General features: G+C 46.8%; 1 protein-coding gene across 1 annotated transcript in view; it reads left to right on the top strand.

The window, feature by feature from the left end:
* KPNA1 (karyopherin subunit alpha 1) overlaps positions 1-23,806 on the top strand; it is a 268,403-nt gene extending 244,597 nt beyond the window's left edge. The window contains 1 exon segment of the mRNA XM_030203977.1: positions 15,663-23,806. Within this exon segment, the coding sequence (XP_030059837.1) occupies positions 15,663-15,850 (188 nt within the window). The 3' untranslated portion in view covers positions 15,851-23,806.
* The last annotated feature ends 2,647 nt before the right edge of the window (positions 23,807-26,453 follow it).

The following is a 26,453-nucleotide window of genomic DNA, read 5'->3' as shown; positions in this document are numbered from 1 at the left end:
TCCAGCCACCATTGACGACTTTGACTTCGCCGACGCGATTTTTCTGTCGATGTCCTCGAAGGTCCCGAGTGGATTTAAAAAGTGTGGTCGCTGCGGCCCGGCCGATCTCGCAGACCGACACCCACGCTTGGTGCCTCCAGTGCCTCGGGCCGGAGCACAATATCAAGTCGTGTTCTCTGTGTCTCGGTCTCCGGAAACGGACTCAGGTTGCGAGGCAAGTTCTGTGGGACCGTCTTTTTGGAACTTGCGCCGGCCCCTCGACGTCGACCTCGAAGGCATCGGTATCGACGCCCGGCCCTTCGGTACCGGTATCGATGCCCGAGACATCGGCACCGATGGCAGCGACCCCAGGAGAACAGGTCCCGTCGGTCCTCCGGTGAGAGTGGAGGTGAGAGGCCGCGTGGGCAATCGGCCCCGGTCACTCCCTCAGCTCGTGGGCCGCGGGACCGAACCCTGTCTGACCCGGTACCTCGAGACCGAGGGGGATCTACCTCCTCCTCCTCCATGCCTTCCGGCGCCGGTGACGGGCATCGCAAGAAGGATAAGAAGCGTCGTCACCGGTCGCCCTCGGTGCATCCGGATATCGGAGAGGAGGCGACGCCGAAGCGTCATCGAGAGGAGAGGTCTCCGTCGGTGGTGGAGGTACCGACGCGTCGGGGTTCCGGCACCTCGGTGCCGTCTCCTGGCCCCCATCAGCTTCTGCCGGCGACGCCCCTACCGGCCCCACCGCCTTTCCCGGCAGCGGGCCTGGACGAGTGCCTCAGAGCCATCCTTCTGGGGATCCTGGAAGGGCTGATGCGCCAGGGCCGATGACTGTGGCGCCGGCGAGCTCTAGCCCGGCGCCGGGGCCGTCGACACCGCCGCCGCTTGCGGCGCCGGTCTCGACCGCCACGCAGGTGGAGTCGATGGAGGGAGCTCCGTCCCCGCCGGCGCGGGAGTCCACCGCTCGACGACACCGAGACCTCGGTGCCTCGACGTCGAGCCGGGCCCGGTTCAGGACTCAGCTACATGAGCTTATGTCCGATACCGAGGATGAGGACTCGTGGGGGGAAGAGGAGGACCCTAGATATTTCTCCTCAGAGGAGTCTACGGGCCTTCCCTCGGACCCCACGCCTTCACAGGAGAGGAAACTCTCACCTCCCGAGAGTCTCTCCTTTGCCTCCTTTGTGCGGGATATGTCTATTAGCATTCCCTTCCCCGTGGTCTCTGTGGAAGAGCCGAGGGCCGAGATGCTCGAGGTCCTCGACTATCCATCACCACCTAGAGAGTCCTCCACGGTGCCGCTGCACAATGTCCTCAAGGAGACACTGCTTCGGAACTGGGTGCGACCATTAACTAACCCCACCATTCCCAAGAAAGCAGAGTCCCAGTACAGGATCCACTCCGACCCAGAGTTAATGCGGCCACAATTGCCCCATGACTCAGCGGTCGTGGATTCTGCTCTCAAGAGGGCACGGAGTTCGAGGGATACCGCCTCGGCGCCCCCGGGGCGGGAGTCTCGCACTCTGGACTCGTTTGGGAGGAAGGCCTACCAATCCTCCATGCTCGTGACCCGCATCCAGTCATACCTGCTCTATATGAGCATTCATATGCGGACCTATGTGCAACAACTGGCGGACCTGGTCGAGAAGCTCCCGCCGGAGCAGTCCAGGCCTTATCAGGAGGTGGTCAGGCAGCTGAAGGCGTGCAGAAAGTTCCTGTCCAGGGGTATCTATGACACCTGTGACGTGGCATCTCGTGCTGCGGCCCAAGGTATAGTGATGCGCAGGCTCTCATGGCTGCGTGCCTCTGACCTGGACAACCGCACCCAGCAGAGACTGGCCGACGTCCCTTGCCGGGGGGATAACATTTTTGGTGAGAAGGTCGAGCAGATGGTGGACCAACTGCATCAGCGGGAAACCGCTCTCGACAAGCTCTCCCACCGGGCGCCTTCAGCATCCACCTCAGCAGGTGGACGTTTTTTCCCGGGCCCGGCAGGCTGCACCCTATTCTTTTGCAAAGCGTAGGTACAACCAGCCGGCCCGAAGGCCTCGTCAGGCACAGGGACAGCCCCAGCGCGCTCGTTCCCGTCAACAGCGTGCGCCTAAGCAGCCCCCTGCGCCTCCACAGCAAAAGCCAGGGACGGGCTTTTGACTGGATCCACGGGAACATAGCCGCCCTCAAAGTGTCCGTACCGGACGATCTGCCGGTCGGGGGGAGGTTAAAATATTTTCACCAAAGGTGGCCTCTCATAACCTCCGACCAGTGGGTTCTCCAAATAGTGCGGTGCGGATACGCCCTGAATTTGACCTCCCTGCCTCCAAATTGTCCTCCGGGAGCTCAATCCTTCAGCTCCCATCACAAGCAGGTACTTGCAGAGGAACTCTCCGCCCTTCTCAGCGCCAATGCGGTCGAGCCCGTACCACCCGGGCAGGAAGGGCAGGGATTTTATTCCAGGTACTTCCTTGTGGAAAAGAAAACAGGGGGGATGCGTCCCATCCTAGACCTGAGAGGCCTGAACAAATTCCTGGTCAAAGAAAAGTTCAGGATGCTTTCCTTGGGCACCCTTCTACCAATGATTCAGAAAAACGATTGGCTATGTTCCCTGGATTTAAAGGATGCATATACTCACATCCCGATACTGCCACCTCACAGACAGTATCTCAGATTCCGCCTGGGCGCACGACACTTTCAGTACTGTGTGCTGCCCTTTGGGCTCGCCTCCGCCCCACGAATGTTTACAAAGTGCCTCGTGGTGGTGGCGGCGTACCTACGCAGGCTGGGAGTGCACGTGTTCCCATATCTCGACGATTGGCTGGTCAAGAACACCTCGGAGGCAGGAGCCCTCCGGTCCATGCAGTGCACTACTCAACTCCTGGAGCTGCTGGGGTTTGTGATAAATTACCCAAAGTCCCATCTCCAGCCAACCCAGTCTCTGGAATTCATAGGAGCTCTGCTGAATACCCAGACGGCTCAGGCCTTCCTTCCCGAAGCGAGGGCCAACAACCTCCTGTCCCTCGCTTCGCAGACCAGAGCATCTCAGCAGGTCACAGCTCGGCAGATGTTGAGACTTCTGGGTCATATGGCCTCCACAGTTCATGTGACTCCCATGGCTCGTCTTCACATGAGATCTGCTCAATGGACCCTAGCTTCCCAGTGGTTCCAAGCCACCGGGAATCTAGAAGATGTCATCCGCCTCTCCACCAGTTGCCGCACTTCACTGCTCTGGTGGACCATCCGGACCAATTTGACCCTGGGGCGTCCATTCCAAATTCCACAGCCCACAAAGGTGCTGACGACGGATGCATCTCGCCTGGGTTGGGGAGCTCATGTCGATGGGCTTCACACCCAGGGTCTGTGGTCCCTCCAGGAAAAGGATCTGCAGATCAACCTCCTGGAGCTCCGAGCGATCTGGAACGCGCTGAAGGCTTTCAGAGATCGGCTGTCCTGCCAAATTATCCAAATTCGGACAGACAATCAGGTTGCAATGTATTACGTCAACAAGCAGGGGGGCACCGGATCTCGCCCCCTGTGCCAGGAAGCCGTCGGGCTGTGGCGTTGGGCGTGCCACTTTGGCATGCTCCTCCAAGCCACGTACCTGGCAGGCGTAAACAACAGTCTGGCCGACAGACTGAGCAGAGTCATGCAACCGCACGAGTGGTCGCTCCATTCCAGAGTGGTACGCAAGATCTTCCGAGAGTGGGGCACCCCCTCGGTGGATCTTTTCGCCTCTCAGACCAACCACAAGCTGCCTCTGTTCTGTTCCAGACTTCAGACACACGGCAGGCTAGCGTCAGATGCCTTTCTCCTTCATTGGGGGACCGGCCTCCTGTATGCTTATCCTCCCATACCTTTGGTGGGGAAGACCTTACTGAAGCTCAAGCAAGACCGCGGCACCATGATTCTGATAGCGCCCTTTTGGCCCCGTCAGATCTGGTTCCCTCTTCTTCTGGAGTTGTCCTCAGAAGAACCGTGGAGATTGGAGTGTTTTCCGACTCTCATTTCGCAGAACTACGGAGCGTTGCTGCACCCCAACCTTCAATCCCTGGCTCTCACGGCCTGGATGTTGAGGGCGTAGACTTCGCTGCGTTGGGTCTGTCTGAGGGTGTCTCCCGGGTCTTGCTTGCCTCTAGGAAGGATTCCACTAAAAAGAGTTACTTTTTCAAGTGGAGGAGGTTTGTCGTTTGGTGTGAGAGCAAGGCCCTAGAACCTCGTTCTTGCCCTGCACAGAACCTGCTTGAATACCTTCTGCACTTATCAGAGTCTGGCCTCAAGACCAACTCAGTAAGGAATCACCTTAGTGCGATTAGTGCTTACCATTATCGTGTGGAAGGTAAAGCCATCTCTGGAGAGCCTTTAGTCGTTCGATTCATGCGAGGCTTGCTTTTGTCAAAGCCCCCTATCAAGCCTCCTACAGTGTCATGGGATCTCAACGTCGTCCTCACCCAGCTGATGAAACCTCCTTTTGAGCCACTGAATTCCTGCCATCTGAAGTACTTGACCTGGAAGGTCATTTTCTTGGTGGCAGTTACTTCAGCTCGTAGGGTCAGTGAGCTTCAAGCCCTGGTAGCTCATGCTCCGTATACCAAATTTCATCACAACAGAGTAGTGCTTCGCACCCACCCAAAGTTCCTGCCGAAGGTAGTGTCGGAGTTCCATCTTAATCAGTCAATTGTCTTGCCAACATTCTTCCCCAGGCCGCATACCCGCCCTGCTGAACGTCAGTTGCACACATTGGACTGCAAGAGAGCATTGGCCTTCTACTTGGAGCGGACACAGCCCCACAGACAGTCCGCCCAATTGTTTGTTTCTTTCGACCCTAACAGGCTAGGGGTCGCTGTCGGGAAATGCACCATCTCCAATTGGCTAGCAGATTGCATTTCCTTCACTTACGCCCAGGCTGGGCTGACTCTTGAGGGTCATGTCACGGCTCACAGTGTTAGAGCCATGGCAGCGTCAGTGGCCCACTTGAAGTCAGCCACTATTGAAGAGATTTGCAAGGCTGCGACGTGGTCATCTGTCCACACATTCACATCACATTACTGCCTCCAGCAGGATACCCGACGCGACAGTCGGTTCGGGCAGTCGGTGCTGCAGAATCTGTTTGGGGTGTAAATCCAACTCCACCCTCCAGGACCCGAATTTATTCTGGTCAGGCTGCACTCTCAGTTAGTTGTTCTTCGTAGGTCAATTTCTGTTGTACCCTCGCCGTTGCGAGGTTCAATTGACCTGGGTTCTTGTTTTGAGTGAGCCTGAAAGCTAGGGATACCCCAGTCGTGAGAACAAGCAGCCTGCTTGTCCTCGGAGAAAGTGAATGATGCATACCTGTAGCAGGTGTTCTCCGAGGACAGCAGGCTGATTGTTCTCACCTACCCTCCCTCCTCCCCTTTGGAGTTGTGTGTTTTCATCTTTTGCTAGTCATTCAACTGGCGGGAGCGGTCGCGCACGGGCGGGAAGACGGCCGCGCATGCGCGGTGGGCGTGCCCTGCGTGCCGACCGTCCCACGAAGCTTTTTTCCGGTTGGTGGGGGCTGCCGCGGACGTCACCCCAGTCGTGAGAACAATCAGCCTGCTGTCCTCGGAGAACACCTGCTACAGGTATGTATCATTCACTTTCTCATTAAGTTTCGCATTACATTTGCAGTAAGTGCAAAAATTACCGCACTTTACTAAAACAGCTCCTAAATGAAAAGCAGAAAATTGTAAAATGCAAACAGAACAAATAGAGAGGGTAATACAACATACATAGAAAGTGTACAGACAAAGAAGCAACACTGGGCCTTCAAGACTGGGACAACTGTAATTCTTTATTTAGCAAAAGACCCGACACGGGCTGTGTTTCGGCGTCAGACAACGCCTGCCTCAGGGGTCAAAATATAGTACTGTGATGTATAAGTTGTGTAGGTACTGTGCCTATATGACGAAATGGAGATGCAATCAAAGTGTAGTACTGCGATAAGTTGTATAGGTACAGTGCCTGACGCGAAAAACAGTCCAAGAGTCGTCCTCCCTCATGAATGTGGCCATGAGGGAGGACGACTCTTGGACTGATTTTCGCGTCAGGCACTGTACCTATACAGCTTGTATATCGCAGTACTACACTTTGCGTCTCCATTTCATCAAATAGGCACAGTACCTACACAACTTATACATCGCAGTACTACATTTTGACCCCTGAGGCAGGCATTGTCTGACGCCGAAACACGGCCCATGTCGGGTCTTTTGCTAAATAAAGAATGTTGTCCCAGTCTTGAAGGCCCAGTGTTGCTTTTTTTTGTCTGTAAAATGCAAACAGAAAAATGTACTAAAAGGTGAGACAAAAACCAAAAGGATCACTAATATACTATAAATATTAAAACAAAATGTCACTTCCAATATTCAGATCACCAGGTAGAAATATCTTTTGAGTACCATACATACAAAAACATATTTTGATGCAAAAAAAACTGTTCTATAGCCAAGAAATGTTGTGCCAACCAGGAATGCTAATATTGTGAAAACTATTACACTACACCTGCCCACTGAAGATAAACCACACACACATATATGGAGTCTGGAAAAAATGGCACCCCAACACTTTACCAAATAACAGAAAAACAAATATACTGTTGAAAAAAAAATAAATTCTCCGAGGACAAGCAGGCTGCTTGTTCTCACATGTGGGTCGACGTCTGCGTCGGCCCGGGAACCGGCCATTCTGCAAGCAAAATATTTAAAAATCTTGCCAGAGTCTCTTCTGGTGCACGTGTGCGGATCGGCTTCCTTCCCATTGCGTGAGCGTTCATGCTCAGTTATATTTTCTCCGCAGTCGAGTTTTCCCCGCTCCTTGCAGGCCCGGGAAAGAGTTTTCTGCATTGTTTTTCTTATTTCTTTCTTTTTTTTGTTGTTACGATTTACAGTTAAAAAAAAAAAAAAAAAACCCTCCCGTAGCTTTCTTTACTTTTTTGCCCCTTTTAAAGTTTCCGTTGTTTTTCGACGCTGCTGGCTTAGGCCGCGCGGTTGGGTTGTTCCCTTCTTTTTGTGCCCTTTTTTCTTTTAACAGGCACGATCACGTCTTTTGATTTTGCCAAAGCCGTTTTTTCTTCCTTGTCATCAAAGACTCCCAGAGGCTTCAAACGTTGTACTCGGTGCAACCGGACTATCTCGGGTACCAATACCCACGCTTTGTGTATCCAGTGCCTTGGGCCCAACCAAGGCCCAGCCACTTGCAGTCTGTGTCTTCGCATGAAGAAACAGACCCAAGCGTGTCGAGAGGCCCAACATGAGAAGCTTTTTTGGGGCTCAGTCCGGTCCTTCGTCGACATCGGTACCAAGGTTGGCATCGATGTCTGGAGCGAAGGTAAAAGCTGCGGAATGACCAACTCGTGCTGGGAGCAGTGAGGCATCGAGTGGGTCTCCACCTGTCTCGAGGCCTCCTATTATGTCAGGCCCCCTGGGACCGACCTTCATCGGACCCGGCCCCAAGGAGACGTGAGGATTCCACGTCTTCCTCATCAGTACAGAGGAGTCTCGATGATGGAAAACATGAAAAAAGATCTGCAGAAGCTTGAAGAATGGTCTAAGGTTTGGCAATTAAAATTCAATGCGAAAAAATGCAAAGTGATGCACTTAGGGAAGAGAAATCCACGGGAGACGTATGTGTTAAGCGGTGAGAGTCTGATAGGTACAGATGGGGAGAGGGATCTTGGGGTGATAGTATCTGAGGATATGAAGGCAACGAAACAGTGTGACAAGGCGGTGGCTGTAGCGATAAGGTTGCTAGGCTGTATATAGAGAGAGGTGTGACCAGCAGAAGAAAGGAGGTGTTGATGCCCCTGTACAAGTCGTTGGTGAGGCCCCACCTGGAGTATTGTGTTCAGTTTTGGAAGCCGTATCTTGCGAAGGATGTAAAAAGAATTGAAGTGGTGCAAAGGAAAGCTACGAGAATGGTATGGGATTTGCGTTACAAGACGTATGAGGGGAGACTTGCGGACCTGAACATGTATACTCTGGAGGAAAGGAGAAACAGGGGTGATATGATACAGACGTTCAAATATTTGAAAGGTATTAATCCGCAAACGAATCTTTTCCGGAGATGCGAAGGCAGTAGAACGAGAGGACATGAAATGAGATTGAAGGGGGGCAGACTCAGGAAAAATGTCAGGAAGTACTTTTTCACGGAGAGAGTGGTGGATACTTGGAATGCCCTCCCGCGGGAGGTGGTGGAGATGAAAACGGTAACAGAATTCAAACATGTGTGGGATAAACATAAAGGAATCCTGTTCAGAAGGAATGTATCCTTGGGAGCTTAGCCGAGTTTAGGTGGCAGGAGCCGGTGGTGGGAGGCGGGGCTGGTGGTTGGGAGGCAGAGATAGTGCTGGGCAGACTTATATGGTCTGTGCCAGAGCTGGTGGTGGGAGGCGGGGCTGGTGGTTGGGAGGCGGGGATAGTGCTGGCCAGACTTATACGGTCTGTGCCCTGAAGAGGACAGGTACAAATAAAAAGTAGCACATATGAATTTATCTTGTTGGGCAGACTGGATGGACTGTGCAGGTCTTTTTCTGCCGTCATCTACTATGTTACTATGTTATGTTACTATGTTATGATGACAGACGTCAAGCGAAGGCGAAGAAGCACCGTCATCGTTCTCCTTCGACACACGGTACTGGGAGCTCCGGGGCGTCGAGAGATTCGGCACCCGAGAAGCATAGGTGCCGAGAGGATTGCTCTCCCTCTATTCAGGAGGTGCCGATGCGTCGGTCTAGCAGCGAGATACCTGCTCCCGAGCCTTGACAGATTCTGCCACCAGCTCCTATACCGACCCCACAGCCTTGTCCGACGGCGGCTCTTGACGAGCGCATCAGGGCCCTGCTTCCAGAGCTTATGGAAGGGTTACTGTGCCAGTCTGCTCTGTGCGGGGACCGCTGCTTTTTAACATATTTATAAATGACCTAGAGATGGGAGTAACTAGTGAGGTAATTAAATTTGCTGATGAGACAAAGTTATTCAAAGTCGTTAAATTGCGGGAGGATTGTGAAAAATTATAAGAGGACCTTAGGAGACTGGGAGACTGGGCGTCTAAATGGCAAATGATGTTTAATGTGAGCAAGTGCAAAGTGATGCATGTGGGAAAGAGGAACCCGAATTATAGCTACGTCATGCAAGGTTCCACGTTAGGAGTCCCGGACCAAGAAAGGAATCTAGGTGTCGTCGTTGATGATACGTTGAAACCTGCTCAGTGTGCTGCTGCGGCTAAGAAAGCAAATAGAATGTTAGGTATTATTAGGAAAGGAAAACAAAAATGAGGATGTTATAATGCCTTCGTATCGCTCCATGGTGCAACCGCACCTTGAATATTGTGTTCAATTCTGGTCGCCACATCTCAAAAAAGGTAAAGTGGAATTAGAAAAGGTGCAGAGAAGGGCGACAAAAATGATAAAGGGGATGGGACAACTTTCCTTTGAGAAAAGGCAGCTGAGGGGAGATATAATAGAGGTCTATAAAATAATGAATGGAGTTGAACGGGTAGATGTGAAGCGTCTGTTCACGCTTTCCAAAAATACTAGGACTAGGGGGCATGAGATGAAGCTACAATGTAGTAAATTTAAAACAAATCTGAGAAAATTGTTCTTCACTCAACGTGTAATTAAACTCTAGAATTCATTGCCAGAGAATGTGGTAAAGACAGTTAGCTTAGCGGAGTTTTAAAAAGGTTTGGACGGCTTCCTAAAGGAAAAGTCCATAGACCATTATTAAACGGACTTGGGGGAAATCCACTATTTCTGGGATAAGCAGTATAAAATGTTTTGTACTTTTTTGGGATCTTGCTGGGTATTTGTGACCTGGATTGGCCACTGTTAGAAACAGGATGCTGGGCTCAATGGACCTTTGGTCTTTCCCAGTATTGCAGTACTTATGTGTTGGGGGTGCTTGCATCTTCCGTACCATCTGCTACAGCGGTATCTGGCTCTTTGCCTGTGGTGAGGTTCCCGACCTCGGTGCTGCCTGCACCCAGGTTGACTCCCCTTCGACGTCGGTGGAGGAAGCTTCACTGGAGTCCAGGTGGGTGTCAACTTCTCGGCACCGCAATCGAGGACGTCGTTCCTCGGCATCAAGACAGGCTCAGTTTCAGACTGCTCTGAGAGATGTCTTGTCCAATATTGAAGATGAGCGTTCATGGGTGGAAGAGGAGGATCCCAGGTACTTTTCATCTGATGAGTCCTATGGGATTCCTTCTGAACCTTCCCCTCCACCTGAAAGGAGACTGTCTCCACTGGAGAGTCTATCCTTTACCTCCTTTGTTTGGGAAATGGCTGCGACTATTCCCTTCCCTTCCCTATGGAGGTTGAGGATGAGCCCAGGGCTGAGATGCTCGAGGTCCTGGATTATGCTTCTCCACCTAGAGAGGCTGCAACGGCTCCTTTGCATAATGTACTGAAGGAAGTCCTTAAGCGAAACTGGTCGTTCCCTCTGTCTAACCTTGTGATCCCAAAAAGAACTGAATCCCAATATCGGATCCATGGGGAACCTGGATTGATGAAGTCTCAGCTACCTCACAATTCCATGGTGGCAGAACTCGGTGAGGCAACTGTCTAGCTTGATTGATGCGCTCCCTCCTGAGCAGGCTGAGCCTTTTTGCCAGGTGGTCAGGCAGCAGAAGGCGTGTCGAAAATTCCTGGCCAGGGGTACGTTCGACACTTTTGATGTAACATCCAGGATCGCTGCCCAAGGTATAGTGATGCACAGACTCTCATGGCTGCGTGTCTCTGACCTGGATCATTCGGTCCAGCAGCGGATGGCGGATGTTCCTTGCTGGGGGGATAACCTTTTTGGTGAGAAAGTAGAGGATCTGGATGACCAGCTCAAAAAGCATAATGATGCTATGGATTCTCTCTCCCGCTGGGCGTCTTCTGCTACTACCTCCTCATCTAGGAGGTTTTTTGGAGGGAACAGGAGTGCTCCCTATACCTATGCTAGGCGTAGGTACGCTCCTGCTTCTCAGCAGCCTGCTCAGGCTCAGTCCCAGCGCGCTCGTACTCGTCAACTGTGTACGCCTAAGGCCTCTGTGGCTTTCCAGCAAAAGCAAGGGACAGGCTTTTGACTGGCTGCAGTTCAGCATAGCCTCAGAAAAAGTGTCCATGCCGGACGACTGGCCGGTCGGGGGGAGGTTGATATTTTTTCACCAAAGGTGGCTTATCATAATCTCCGACCGGTGGGTTCTTCAAATAGTCTGGTCAGGATACACCCTAAATCTGGAATCCAAACCTCCAAATTGTCCACCGGGAGCTCATTCTTACAGTTCCCAGCACAAAGAGGTACTTCCAGAGGAACTCTCCGCCCTTCTACAGGCCCAAGCGGTTGAACCCGTTCCACCAGGGGAAGAAGGGCTGGGATTCTATTCCAGGTACTTCCTTGTGCAAAAGAAAACAGGGGGGATGCATCCCATCTTAGACCTGAGGGCCCTGAACAAATTTCTAGTCCGAGAAAAGTTCAGGATGGTTTCCCTGGTCACCCTTCTTTCCATGATTCAGGAAAACGATTGGCTATGCTCGCTGGACTTAAAGGATGCTTATACCCACATCTCGATACTTCCAGCTCACAGGAAGTATCTTCGATTTCGTTTGGGAACACGGCACTTTCAGTGCTGTGTACTGCCATTTGGCCTGGTGTCTGCACCCAGAGTGTTTACTAAATGCCTAGCTGTAGTCGCAGCGTCACTACGCAGACTGGGAGTGCATGTGTTACCTTATCTCGATGATTGGCTGATGAAGAGCACCTCGAAGGAGGGTGCTCTGGAGTCCATGTGAATGACTATTCGGGTGCTAGAGCTACTGGGGTTCATCATAAATTATCCCAAGTCCCATCTTTCCCCAGTCCAAAAATTGGAATTCATTGGAGCCCTGTTGAACACTCAAACAGCTCGAGCTTATCTTCCTGAGGCAAGGACGGACAACCTTCTGTCCCTGGTGTCCATGGTTCAAGTGTCTCAGCAGGTCACGGCTCGGCAGATGTTGAGACTTCTGGGGCACATGGCCTCCACAGTTCATGTAACACCCATGGCACATCTACATATGAGATCAGCTCAATGGACCCTAGCTTCCCAGTGGTTTCAAGCTGCGGGGGATCTAGAAGATGTAGTCCAACTGTCCACCAGCTTTCGGAATTCTCTTCAGTGATGGACAATTCGATCCAATTTGACCATGGGGGTGACCATTCCAAGGTCCTCAGCCAGAGAAAGTGCTGACGATGGATGCATCTCTCCTGGGGTGGGGAGCTCATGTAGATGGGCTCCACACTCAGGGAGCCTGGTCCTTTCAGGAAAAAGGTCTGCAGATCAACTTCCTGGAATTAAAATTGATCTGGAACGCTCTAAAGGCTTTCAAAGATCAGTTGTCTAACCAAGTCATATTAATTCAGATTGACAATCAGGTTGCCATGTAGTACACCAATAAGCAAGGGTGCACCGGATCTCGCCCTCTGTGTCAGGAAGCTGTTCAGATATGGCTTTGGGCACGCCGCCACAGCATGTTTCTCCAAGCCACTTATCTGGCAGGTGTAAACAGTCTGGCTGACAGTCTGAGCAGGATAATGCAACCTCACGAGTAGTCTCTAAACATGGGCGTAGTCCGCAAGATCTTCCACACGTGGGGCACCCCCTCGGTGAATCTATTTGCCACTCAGATCAATCACAAGGTCCCTCAGCTCTGTTCCAAGCTTCAGGCCCACGACAGATTAGCGTCAGATGCCTTTCTCCTGCATTGGGGGACAGGCCTTTTGTATGCGTATCCTCCCATACCTCTAGTAGGGAAGACTTTGCTGAAACTCAAGAAAGACTGCGGAACCATGATCCTGATAGCACCTTTCTGGCCGTGTCAGATTTGGTTTCCTCTTCTTTTGGAGTTGTCCTCCGAAGAACCGTGGAGATTTGAGTGTTTTCCAACACTCAGAACGAGGGGTCGCTTCTTCGTCCCAACCTCCAGTCTCTGGCTCTCACGGCCTGGATGTTGAGAGCTTAGAATTCGCCTCCTTAGGTCTTTCAGAGGGTGTCTCCCAAGTCTTGCTTCCAGGAAAGATTCCACAAAGAGGTGTTGCTCTTTTAAATGGAGGAGGTTTGCCATCTGATGTGACAGCAAAGCCCTAGATCCTCTTTCTTGTCCTACACAGACCCTGCTTGAATACCTTCTATACTTGTCTGGTCTCAAGACCAGATTCGTAAGGGTTCACAGTGCGATTAGTGCTTATCACCGCCGTGTAGAGGGTAAGCTTATCTCTGGACAGCCTTTAGTTCGCTTCATGAGAGGTTTGCTTTTGTCAAAGCCCCCTGTCAAACCTCCACCAGTGTCATGGGATCTCAACTTCGTTCTCACCCAGCTGATGAAAGCGCCTTTTGAGCCACTGAGTTCCTGCCATCTTAAGTACTTGACTTGGAAGGTCGTTTTCTTGGTGGTTTGTAGAGTCAGTGAGCTTCAGGCCTTGGTAGTGCATGCACCTTATATCAAGTTCCATCACAACAGAGTAGTCCTCCGCATGCACCCTGAGTTCCTGCCAAAGGTGGTGTCTGAGTTCCATCTGAACCAATCAGTTGTCTTGCCAACATTCTTTCCCCATCCTCATACCCGACCTGGTGAAAGCAGTTTGCACACCTTGGACTGCAAGAGAGCATTGGCCTTTTACGTGGAGCAGACGAAGCCCTTTAGATAGTCTGACCAGTTGTTTGTCTCTTTTGATCCCAACAGGAGGGGAGTTGCCATCAGAAAAAGCACAATCTCCAGTCTAGCAGATTGCATATCCTTCACGTATGCCCAAGCTGGGCTGACTGGAAGGCCATGTCACGGCTGATAATGTTAGAGCCATGGCTGCTTCAGTGGCTCACTTAAAGTCAGCCTCCATTGAGGAGATTTGCAAGGCTGCAACATGGTCATCAGTCCACACATTCATATCTCACTACTGCCTCCAGCAGGATACCCGACGCGACAGTCGGTTTGGGCAGTCGGTGCTGCAGAATCTGTTCGGGGTTTAGAATCCAGCTCCACCCCCCTAGACCCATTTTTGTTCTGTTTCAGGCTGCACTCTCAGTTAGGTGTTTGTTTTCAGGTCAGTCTATGTTATGTCCTCGCTGTTGCGAGGCCCAATTGACCAGTGTTCATTGTTTTGAGTGTGCCTGGGTGCTAGTGATACCCCACATGTGAGAACAAGCAGCCTGCTTGTCCTCGGAGAAAGCGAAGATACTTACCTGTAGCAGGTATTCTCTGAGGACAGCAGGCTGATTGTTCTCACAAACCTGCCCACCTCCCCTTTGGAGTTGTTGTTTGTTGTTTGTTTGCTTTTTGATTAAACTGAGCGGGAACGCTCACGCGATGGGCGGGAAGACTGCCGTGCATGCGCAGTGCGCGCTGCTCGCGTGCCAGAAGACTCTGGAAAGATTTTTTAAAGTTTGCTTCAAAATTTGCTGTCTGATTCCCGGGCCAACGCAGACATCGACCCACATGTGAGAACAATCAGCCTGCTGTCCTTGGAGAATACCTGCTACAGGTAGGAATCTTCGCTTTCTGTAGACTTTATGGGAATTGGGCCACTCATGGACAGTGATCAAATTGTTTAATCAAGTGATCCTGGGCTTGGGAGTCACTCATGTGGGCCTGACTTGTTGACTGAAAAAGTAGTGTTTCTCACCCATTACAGGTGTTTTCCATAGGTAGCAGGATTGATCAGGCAGGCATACAGTCCCTCCCATCTCTCTAAGTTGCATTTTTTTTCTTGAGCTATAGAACAAATAAAGGGAACTAAGATTGTTGCATGCAGGAAAAGTCATACATGCTCAGTACATTAGTTCTGATCTCTAGGAGAGCTGTTCGTTGTGATGCCATTGAATGACATCACCTGCTTGTGTCATATCCTACTGACTATGGAAAACACCTATTAATGGTGAGAATACCCTTTTACACCATGCTGGGCTTTGGTTTTGTACTGATACTCGAAGAAAAATGCCCTGTACTGAACAATCAAAGCCACCCAGTATAACTCTCCTTGCTCTCCAAGCCTATTGGGATAATTTGATTATCTTTAGTGCTCAAACCCAAGGGATCATGTCTTTTTTTTTTTTTCATAGTAGAAATTGAACAGGGCTATGCTCATCTGAAGGGTTGATTGGATAAAGATGTTGTGAAGGAAGTTGCTACAGGGTTGAAATTTTTGATGAAAATTTGCCTGAGATGTTCTGTAGTATATATGGAGCTATGGGGCTTGTGTATCTGATATTTGGACAATGCCCACCATCAGGTGGGGTTTTGCTTATTGGGGGAGATTAAAGGTAGTGCTTTATTGGTAAAAGGGTAGAACAAAGATTGAGAAGTTGCTTGCATCACTGAAAAGACATTGCATATGATATATGCTGATGGTGCTTGCAATAAAATAGTTTCAAAGCAAGCTAGAATACCATTTTTTTTTCACTGGTTCCTTGGGAAGGAGTGTCTTACAAATTGCTTTTCTGTGCTAGTGGTTCATTTTTATCAAATGGTAACCTGGCTCATGACAGTCTGAAGTTCGACATAATTAGGAGGTACTGCTTTAACAGTTTTTTTTTATAAATGTCTTTTTTTTTTCTGATTTCAAGAATTGTTTTTAACTTTTGTTATTATGATGAAAACATACAATTCTAGATGCATTAAAAGATGTTTTCCCATTGTGTATTTTCGTATCCTGCAGGACTGGATAAGATTGAATTCCTACAGAGTCATGAGAACCAGGAAATCTACCAGAAGGCCTTTGACCTGATTGAGCACTACTTTGGGACTGAGGATGAGGATAGCAGTATTGCTCCTCAAGTGGATCTCAGCCAACAACAGTACATCTTCCAGCAACGAGAGGCCCCAATGGAGGGCTTCCAGCTCTAACATACCTGGAGAAGCAGATTTTCTCACAGTACAGACAGCCACGTCTGTTCTCTTCTCGAGTCCATGGAGCTTATCTCTTAAATGTTTTCCATACAACTGTTTGCGCTCATTTGCTTGCCTTGCGCACGGTCTTTTCCTCTGTTGAGCTCAAGGCCTGAAAATATTTTCCATGGAGGAGTAATGCTTTTTAAGCCCATGGTCTGGGGTTAAAGGTGATTGAATGCTTCATACTTCAGGTGCCGTGAGAGTGGAGAAGAAAAATTAATCATAGCAAATACAATAACTGTCCCATGCTCTGCATATCTACATTTTACATATTACTGGACAATGCAGCAGGACACTAAACCAATAAGAGTGATGCTTCACCTAAAGAAAAAGTTTAAACACTCACGACATGCAAAGACAGACAGGAACGTTTGCTTTTGATGTAACTTCAGATCAACGTGATAAATTAGACTTCATGGTGCACAGTGTTTTTTGGGTTGTTTTTTTTTTTTTGTTTTTTTGTTTTTTTTGTCCACATGGTCTGCTGTAGTGACCTTCTTTGACTTTCTTTGGAAAACTTTTTCAGTAAGACTTTTATTAGAATCTCCACCGGGAATAGGAGAGAGAACTATAGATGCACTCATTCATTGCTGGATGTGCAGGCCTGGCTTACTGGCACAAACATTCACTGAAAGTCTGAATAAGCTAAGTGTATCGTGCACCTAAGGCCTTCAGTGAATATATTTTCTGCTTCTTATAAACACTTGCCCTGAATCCTATCTGTATAACTTGAAACTCTCATGCTGGACTGGAGGCTGCCTTGACTGGACTTTCTCACTTCACCCCATTTCCAATCTAACCTACACAAGGTTTTGGACTGCTGCTGTTCAGCTCCAGCCCTTCCCCAGTGACAGACATTGGGTGGATTTGAGAGGACTTGACTAATGACTCGTACATTAAAAACTACTCCCCTGCCCTCAAAAATGTGATTTAGAACCCATCTCTGCATTAAAGTGGAAACCTTTTCAGGCTTTGTGGTCCTGATTTTGATCCTGGCAAGCATAGGGAGAAGTTATCTCCATCCTTAAAACTTTCATGTTCCTGTATTAAAAAATATAACCTCCCCCTTTTTGTTTTTAATGCAGCATAATTTTTTAATGGGTCTGTGCTGTTTAAATTATTACATTTTTAATGTTAGCACTCTGTATCCTTACCATACTAGAAAATCGATGCTGGGAGGACCATTTAGCCACCTGGTTCTCTGCTTGGCATTCTGCATTAATATCAAGATAAAAAAAATTTGATCTGGGCACCCTATTTTTCAGTTTTCTCAAGTCCTGAGATTAGACATTCTCAAAACAAAAACATTCTGCTATTCAAACTGATTTCTGTTAAACACTTTCTTTTTTGCTATTTGTACTCTTCAAGTCCTGTTACTCTTGTTTGGACCTTCACTAGCTTTAGGATTAGAGGAACATCTGTTTCAAGGACATACTCTCTAGTTTTGCTCCTTGGTAGGCCATGGTGGTAGCAGTGGTCTTCCTTTCTTTACTGTATCCAGGCCCAACCATTCCTGACAGATTTGGGAGGGGGGTGGAATCCTAACCTGTTCTGTATTATGGCTTGAACTACAAAACTATTCTATCATCTTTCACTGAGTTCTCTGACACTGTGTTGGAAAGTTGGAATGATGACCTTTGGTTGTCTAGTTAGCACCTTAGATACAAGAAAAAAACATCAAGATCAGTCAATCTAATCAGGATACTTTAAAAAGAAATCAAAGTATGTAACACTTGAGTAGTTAGAGTTTATGGGAAGAAGTCAACTGAAATATAAGCCTATAACTTGAATTTATGATAAATAAACTTGGGTGTAAGCAGTGGGAGGGCTGGGTGTTGGTTTTTATTTCTTCACTGGCAATTGCGGAATGCTTGCCTTAATTGCTCACTGCACTGTGTGTATATATGCATATATATATATATATATATATATATAATGCATAGAAAATTGAGTAAGTTCCACCAGTAGATTGAGTAAACAGTAGTCCACTGTGGTGCTTTTAATCATTAATGGCTCGTGTCTGATAGAAGCAATTAATGAGGACCACTGCACTCATGACTTCAAAGGCATCTGGTAGAAAGAGATGTTGCTGTTGGAGGTCACAGTGAGAACAAAATATTTGGAAACAATGGATTAGGCACTTGGCAAATTCTTTTAAAATTAAATTTAATGAAACACAATTTGTCATTTCAGTTCCATATTGGAGCCTTTTTCTCAAGGATAAATTTTGGAAAAAGATTCTACTATGAAACCAAGGTGCATTGGATTAATGGAATTTCAGTAACCACTCACCATTTTCTTCATTGGTGCCTAGTCTGTTCCTACAATTGAGCTTCTGATATTAGTCACTCTTGATTTAGTAGCCCATCTCTTCCTCTAAGATGGTAAGAGCAAGAGCATGAGCATGGGAAACTTACTGTTTCTGCTATACACTGTCCAGATAAATCTCTTCAAAAAGAGATTTAATAACTACATCCAAAGTGTGAATGCTGTTTATATGTATAAAAATTGCCATAGTGTCTCTGGATTGATTTTCCTGGTTATACCAGTTTTGTTTTTAATGGATGGTTTCATTACCAATAGGTAGTTCAGTTTACATATTTTTAGCCAAGCTCCATTGGCCCTAATATTTTGAGCTTTATCTTTTCCTGTTGCTGCTGAGTTTGAGTATTTTGCTTTGTTTGGCAAACTGATCTGCTTTGGGCTGCTTCCTTTTGCCTGGATTTTCTAGGGGTGTTCTTAGAGCAGGACCTGTAACATTCATGTCTTTTTCCATAGGAGTAAATTCTGTGGCTGTGGTTTTGGCTTTTGAAATGATGGGAGGAATCACAGAAGGCAAAGATTAATTGTGCAAGAGTGAATATATGTAGGCATGAAAATATTCAAAAACATTGGATATAAGCAGTGTATAGAAAAGAATACTTAAAGGGATGTTTAGCATGAAGTTGGTAAAGTCACTTTAGGTAGCCAGAACAGCTTTCCTTTGCTTTGCAATTTTGATTTTGGTGAAGGCCTTGTGTAGAAGGGGGAGGAGGGTATTTTATCAGCCCATAGGCAATGCTATCTTACATTCAGATACAATGATACAATGTGGTTCTTTTTGTTCACTCTGATACGATGTGGCTTCCACATATTCATGCATAGGACTTTGATTACAGTTTTGCTGATATAGGATATACTGCAATAATAGCAAAAAGAATGATAGCAGCATACTTCCAGCTTTCATTTGAATATGGTCTCAGTGATGTCCTCTGGCCAGCATGATCTACCTGTAAATAAGGATATTGACAAGTCTGATCCTCCCAACAGACAGGACACTGAACAGAACTTCTCCAGCATTGGAAAATGTTTCCCCGCTATCTTTATTTGGAACAGATGTTTCATGGGGATATTTAACTTCCACTGTGGAAACAATTGCACACCTGTGAAAAAAATCTCTTATCAGGGTGGCATGAGCACCCACTACACCTTTTTTTTTTTTTTAAATTTTGTTTAAAGACAACGACTGCAATAACAAAAAACCTGAAGTATGGTTTAAAAAATATCAAAAAGAGGAACTTTTCCTGACAAAAGGACAGATTGACTCCCACACATATGCAGTGTGTATGACAATGTGTGTACGGCAGCAGTTGCTGCTGCCCCTTCCTTAAAAGAAAAAATAATTATCACTGTTACTTTCTCTCGTATGCTGCTGCTTTCGTGCTGAAGGAACATTTGTTTTCTGCACTTGATCTATAAAAGGAACTTTGATTCTTTGTAATTTAGATGGATTAGTTTTCTTTTAATTTAAAAAAACAAAACATAAACCCATACACCTCAATGTTGCCTTCACACTATAGTATGGATAACCATGTTAATCTGAAGGGTGACGAGCACTGATCAGTAGCAAAACTCATGTTTTATCTTTGCCTTTTTTATGTAAATTGCTGATAGAATATTTCAAAGCAGTTGTCCAATGATATAGTGCGATAGTATAATAAAAAAAAACATAAATTGTTTCTATCCGAGAAAAATAATTTATGAAAACTGTATTTGGAAACAGTCCCTTCCCTCAAAAAAATAATGGCAATAGCCTAATTCAGTGAATTAAACAACAAAAAACTGTTTGAAGTCTGTAGTATGACTGTCTTTTAAGTGGAATATTGAGTGAGAGGGCTGTCTGTAAGTACCTATTACAGTGTGTCAGATTTGTGCCCTTAGGTGAATGATAAGCTGAAGTAAAGATTTATCTGTGGGTGCTTTGATAGTAACATGATATAGATTTTGCTTGATCACTAACAAATGAAGCTTTAAACTACTACTACAAATCATTTCTCTTAGCAGAATCCACTTAATGTGGCCTAGGGTCCTCTTCAAACATTTTCATGCTATGTTAGAGCTCACATTTCACAAATGTAAATCCTTTCTTTCTAGTAATTATTCATGAAGTATGTTTACTCCCATGCATCCATGCCAGTACATTCCTTTAGATCTGGTTGTCTGTGTTCTGTGCATGATCTCCGTTAGGATGCTACTTGTAACCACTTGATTATGTTTAGAATGTTTCTGACTAGAGCACAATTTTAAACATGATTGTGTCATAACATCTTTAGAACTTCTATTTTGACATCCACATTTCCTGTTTTTTTTTCCCCCAGTGGTAGATTCAGCCAGGTTTCTGTGCGTATAGGTGGTGTATGTACATACATGCCCATGGGGTATGTGCAAATTGTCCTCTTCTACTCCAAATTTATCACCTGCCGTGACCATAGCCAATCCCTTTATACTGTTGGAGGGGGTAGGGTCCAGGCTCCCTCCACTGGATCCATGTGTATTTCTAGTGGCAGGACCCAGGCTCCCAACCATCTACAGTTTACTACAGCTTCAGCACTATTATCTGTTTATAGATGTAAATTTTTTGCATGCACAAATATGCATTAAATCCACCTATTGTGAAATGCACCTATAAAAGAAGGCTGTTAGGCAGGGGCAGTAGAACATCTTTTGACTTGAAAAAGCCAGGCAAACCAAGCTCTGTCCCTGCCTCCCATCTCCATGGTTGCTGATGCTGTGTGGGACAAAACATTGGTAGGGCTGTAGCCCACCCTGTTCCACTGCCTATACTGGCAGGCTGTCATTTTTTTCTTTAAGACTAATCACATTTATTGTGCATACAATGGATGACTAGCAAAAAAATTGCAACCTGTTACAAATGTACAACTGTTTAAAAATCAAAACATGTTCCACACTCAGTTCCTCAGTTCTTGTCTTCAGCATTTGCTTAAAAACTTAAATAACATCAAACCTGCTAGCAGGGACTTGTATGGAAAAGGAATCCTCCATTAACTGCAGCATAATGCATTGCTCACTGTAAGAAATATTAGGTGAGAGTATGTTCATTTTACTTTGAGGGCAATGCTGATTCAGCATTTCTTAGGGGCAGTTTCTCCAAATGGGTTAGTTTTGTGCATACCGTGGCAGGAATGAACCTCACTCCTACCTCAGTATATGTTGATTATGGTCTTAGTCTCAAAAGTGTTGCTCTTTGCCATAGAACTTGCATTGTGAAAGAGAGCTTCCTTCTAGAGTTTGTAAGATGTAACATATATGGGCAACCTATACAGGTATACATGGAAGTTTTTTGACCAAGCCTGTGGTATCCAAAATGATGGGAAATATTTCTTTCACTCACATTTCCTGGTCTTAGATTACATTTCTTGGTATTTGAGGTACATTTCTTTTCAAAGGACAAGCAGGTTCATTTGTATTCTCACATGTGGGAAACCCACCCAGTGTGGACACTGGCTAGCGGATAAATAGTTCAAGAAAATTCTAACAGTGTTCCACTGTGCAGGTGCTTTCTTGCCCAATGCGTGAGCTCAAGTTCCTCAATCTTCGTTTTTGTGCAGAGCAGGGAGGATGTGTCTTGCAGTCTTCCCTCAGTCCTTTTTTTCTCTGCTTTTGCTATTCCTTCATATGTGAATATTTTTCCCTCATTTCTTCATTTTTGCCTTAATTACACTTTGTTGTTTTTCCCTCTTAGTGTTTTTGGCTCTTCAAGTTTTCCTTCTTTTTTGTGGCTGGATAGGCCTATGTAGTCCTGAGCACCAACCTCAATTTGGGCTCTGCTCCTTTTTGTAGTCCAAAATTAAGGAATTTAATTTGACCGTGGTTCTTTTCTTAATGTTCAAAATGACCCCTTTTGGCATCAAGAGATGCGCCCAATATAATCAGGTGATTTCAGTGACGGACCCGCACATTTGGTGCATTGGGTGCCTTGGTCCTAACCATGACCCCAGATCCCGTTCTTTCTGGTTGAAAATGCAGTTGAGGACATAGAAGGCATGCCCGGTCCAGCCAAACTATCAACATCAACTCCGGAAGCATCGACTTCAGTGGCTACCCAGACATCAGCTACCACTGGGAGTGCACCAGCATTGAGGAGGTTTCCACATCCCTCAACATTGAATGCAGATAGTCGACTGCAGGACACAGAGGACACGTATGGGTTTGTCCTCGTTGACACTGAAGGACCATGATGCTCAGTGTCGGGGGGGTGGGGGAGAGCACAAGAAGCACAAGCATCAATCCTCTTTGACATACGATGCAGGGAGCACCAGGGCATCAGCATCGCCAGTCCCCAAGAAGTGACGGCACTGACAGGAGTGCACCCCCTCCGAGGTGGAGGTGCACTAGTCTCCAAGCAGCCAGGCTCCTGCTTCTGGATCGGCACCAGCTCTTTGGTAGGCTGGCCCTGTCCCAGCATCCCAACCTTTCCTACCTTCGATGAGCGGTATTGAGCCATTTGAGAGGAGTTGGCACAGATGCTAAGGCTGCACACTGCTCAAACATCAATATCACTCATGCCAGCAATGGCTCAGCCCCAGCTTTTTCCTGAGGCTCCTACCTTGCTTGTGGAGTGGTCTTTGATGTCAGTGCCCCGATGGCTGTCAGCGATCCATGCAGTAACACTCTCAACATCGGGTAAGCTTCCCCAGAGTCTGTGAGTAGGTCTGTGGGCATGGGCGTGATATCACTGAGTCAGGGCAGGCATAGACTCTGTTCAGTCTGAGTGCTAAGAGTCTGATTGGGGACCGTTCATTGGACTCAGAAGAGGACTCTCATCTTTGAAGGTCCTTTTTTTTTTTTTTTTTAATTAATTTGTACTTTGCTTTTTCGGTACACCTTAAGTATTTTCTGGTGTGGGAATGACATGGGATACCTTTTAAATCGCATTGGCATCCTGTGGCCATCTTTGAAACTGCTAGAGTATGAAGTGTGTGAGTGCTTGTTAAAGTATGTATTCAAGTTGTGAGGGTTTTCCTTTTGCATTGCAATGGTCTGCAGTATTTTGTTTATATTTTTGCCCTGGTCCGTTCCACCCTGATACAGTGCAAAGTGAAACACTGGCCACTGTCGGTAGTACCATGGTTATTCTGACACTAAGATAAGTTAGTGTTCTGCAATTTTGCTAACCTGTTTTCTATATCTTGAGTACAAGAAAGTTTGGGGTTTTTTTTTAATGAAAAAAGTTCTTGTGGAAGGTTTTTTTTTATGCCTGTGAAGTAAACTGACCTGCCATTTGGTGACACATGTAGTGGCAATGTCAAGAGCAGTTTTCTGAGGCTTTTTCCTTCCATTTTGAAAAATGTAAGGTAAATGTTTGATCTCTGCGCTGCTAGAATGGTTTGAAAAGTATGTTCCATTATTATTGATTTCACCTCTCTTCTGATTTAAAATTTTAATACTGATGCACAAGGCACTACATAACACCACTCCCTCCTACCTTGCCTCTCTAACAATACCCTATACACTTGCATTTTCCCTTTGATTGTTGACAGATAAGACGTCCTACCCCATCTATCCAAAGCACAGTGGGAGTCTACAAGATCCTTGGCATTTTTCTTTCTGGTTCCTGCCCTTTGGAATTCACTCCCAAAAAATTTACAACTAGAAAACTTATCAGCATTCCGTTCATCATTCAAAACGTACTTCTTTCAATTGTCCTACGATTAATTACATGTACTTTTTGCTAAGAACTCTGCAGTGAGGGAAATGAAATGATTTTATATTTTTATTGTTAAATTATGTTTACTTATGTATATATTATATTGTGCTTGCATTCCTTTTCATATGATTGCCTGAATGATGCCTGAGTACCTGACTTCTTTCCTATCAGTAGATTGGAGTTTATTTTTCCAATTTATACTTACTTTTGTAAACTGTTTTGATTTGTTTTTCAACAAGGAACAATATATCAAATTTTAATAAATGATAAATGATCCTTTGTCTCTTCTGATCCCTCCCCACCTGAAGACACTTTAAATCTCCACCTAATGGTCTCTTTCACAGGCTTTGTGAAGAAGATAGCTTTGACCATCCCATTTAAGTTGGATACAGAGGAGGAACCGAGTTGCCTCCTAAGGAAGAGGGTCACGGTTCTATTACACCCTATCCTTAAAGATGCACTGATGGAAGAACTGGGAATCTCCCCTCAGTGCAGGTTGCACCTATGGAGGTGGGTACACAGTACCATATCCAGAAGGCTCCCAGATTTGAAAGGGCTCAGCTTCCTCACCACTCTCTGGTAGTCAAGTCCGCCTTCAAATGGAATTAAAGGACTCCTGCTTCTGCTCCCCCAGGTAGAGAGGCTCTGACACTAGACTCATTTAAGAGGAAAATTTATCAGGTCTTGATGCTTATTGCCCACATCCAGTCCTACTAGCTCTGCTTGAGCATTGACGACGTTTTTGCTATGTAATAGACTTGTGGACACTTTCCTTCAAGAGCAGTATGTTGAGCTTTGGCAGTAAGCAGCTGGAGTACAGAAAGTTTCTGGCTAGGGGCACTTATGACAATTTTGACTTTGCATTCAGACTCTCCGCCATGGGTGTGGGGGATGCACAGACTTTCATAGCTGTGTATCTCTTATCTAGAACCAGCGGTTCAAGAGAGATTAGTGACCATACCTTGTTGAGGATACAATCTTTTGGGGGACAGAGTGGAAGAGGTTGCTGACCAAATAATGAAGCACAATGATACCATCCAGTCCCCCTTGGCAACCTCCAGCTGCATCCTCAATCAGATTTTCAAGTGGGCCTAGGCAATTGGTCTACTACTCTCAAAGACATAGGTTTCTGCCACCACCCTGCTCCGCCCAGCAATCCCAATGCCAATTCTCACGCTCATCAGTTCTGCCCTTATAAGCCCCAGCTGGCTCTCCTGTCAAAGTAAGGGACATGCTTCTGACTGGCTCCAGGAGAGCGTAGCCACAATCCAAGTAACCATTCGGATGACCTTGTAGGGGGGAGGCTGTTTTTTTCCATCAAATGTGGCATTTGTAACCTCCAACTGGTGGGTTCTTCAGATCTCCAGTTATGCACTTCATTGGTGTCAGAAACCACCAGACTGCCCACAGCGAGCATCATTAATCAGCTCTCAACACAAGCAGGTACTTTATAGAGGAAATTTCTGTCGTTCTTCAAGCCAATGCAGTTAAACCCATGCCACCAGGGGAAGAAGGGAAGGGATTTCTGTTCCAGGTACATCCTTGTGCCCAAGTAAATGGGGGGGGGGATTCTGTCCCGTTCTAAACATAAGGGCCCTGAACAAAGTAGTCAAAGAAAAGTTCAGGAGGCTTTCCCTGGGCACCCTTCTTCCCATTATTTCAGGAAAAGAATTGGCTATTCTCTCTGTACCTACATATACTTCCAAATCACAGGAAGTATCTCAAGGTTTCAAGTAAGGAAACATCACTACCAGTATTGCATTCTGCCTTTTTTTTACTTGTTGGCTCCTAGGGTGTTCATCAAATGTCTAGCAGTAGTTGCAGTATCGCTTCACAGACTGGGAGTTTGTTTCCCTACCTGGACAATTGGCTGGTCAGTAGCACATCGCAAGAGGGGGCATAGGAGTCCATGCAGAGAATTATTTGGATGCTGAAGCTACTAGGGTTAGTCATGAACTATCCAAGTCCCATCTTCTCCCTGTACAGCAATTGGAATACATAAGAGCTCTTCTTGATACAGTGCAAGCTTGGACTTTCCTGCCCCAAGTGAGAACAGATGCCTTGGTAGCAATTGCCTTGGAAGCAGAAAGCAGATCACAGCTCTGCAGATGTTGAAATTGTTAGGCCACATGGCCTCCACAGTGCATGTCACGCCATGGCTCGTCTCCATTTGAGAGATGCCCAGTGGGACCCTAGCTTCCCAGTGGTCTCAGGCAGCTGGGACCCTAGTGGATGTCATCCAGGTCCTTCCAGTGTTGGGCCACTCTTCTGGTGGACAGTTTGGTTGAATTTGACTGTGGGACTACCATTCCAAATTCTGCCACCTCAGAGGGTGTTGACAACAGATATAGCCAACCTGGGAGGGGGAGTTGTCAATGGGCTTCACACCAAAGAGACATGGTCTGCTCAGGATCCAGACATCCATATCAACCTTCTCAAGCTGAGGGCTTTTTGGAACACACTAAAGGCTTTCAGAGATCAGCTGCAGAGCCAAATTATTCTCATGCAAATTGACAGGTTGCAGTGTATTATGTGAACAAGCAGAGCAATACAGGCTATCACTTGTGTCAG

The sequence above is a fragment of the Microcaecilia unicolor genome, chromosome 5, assembly GCF_901765095.1.
Source record: "Microcaecilia unicolor chromosome 5, aMicUni1.1, whole genome shotgun sequence".
Classification (NCBI taxonomy): Eukaryota; Metazoa; Chordata; class Amphibia; order Gymnophiona; family Siphonopidae; genus Microcaecilia; species Microcaecilia unicolor.
Note: the sequence above shows the minus strand (reverse complement) of the source record. Positions and strands in the feature narration are given on the sequence as shown.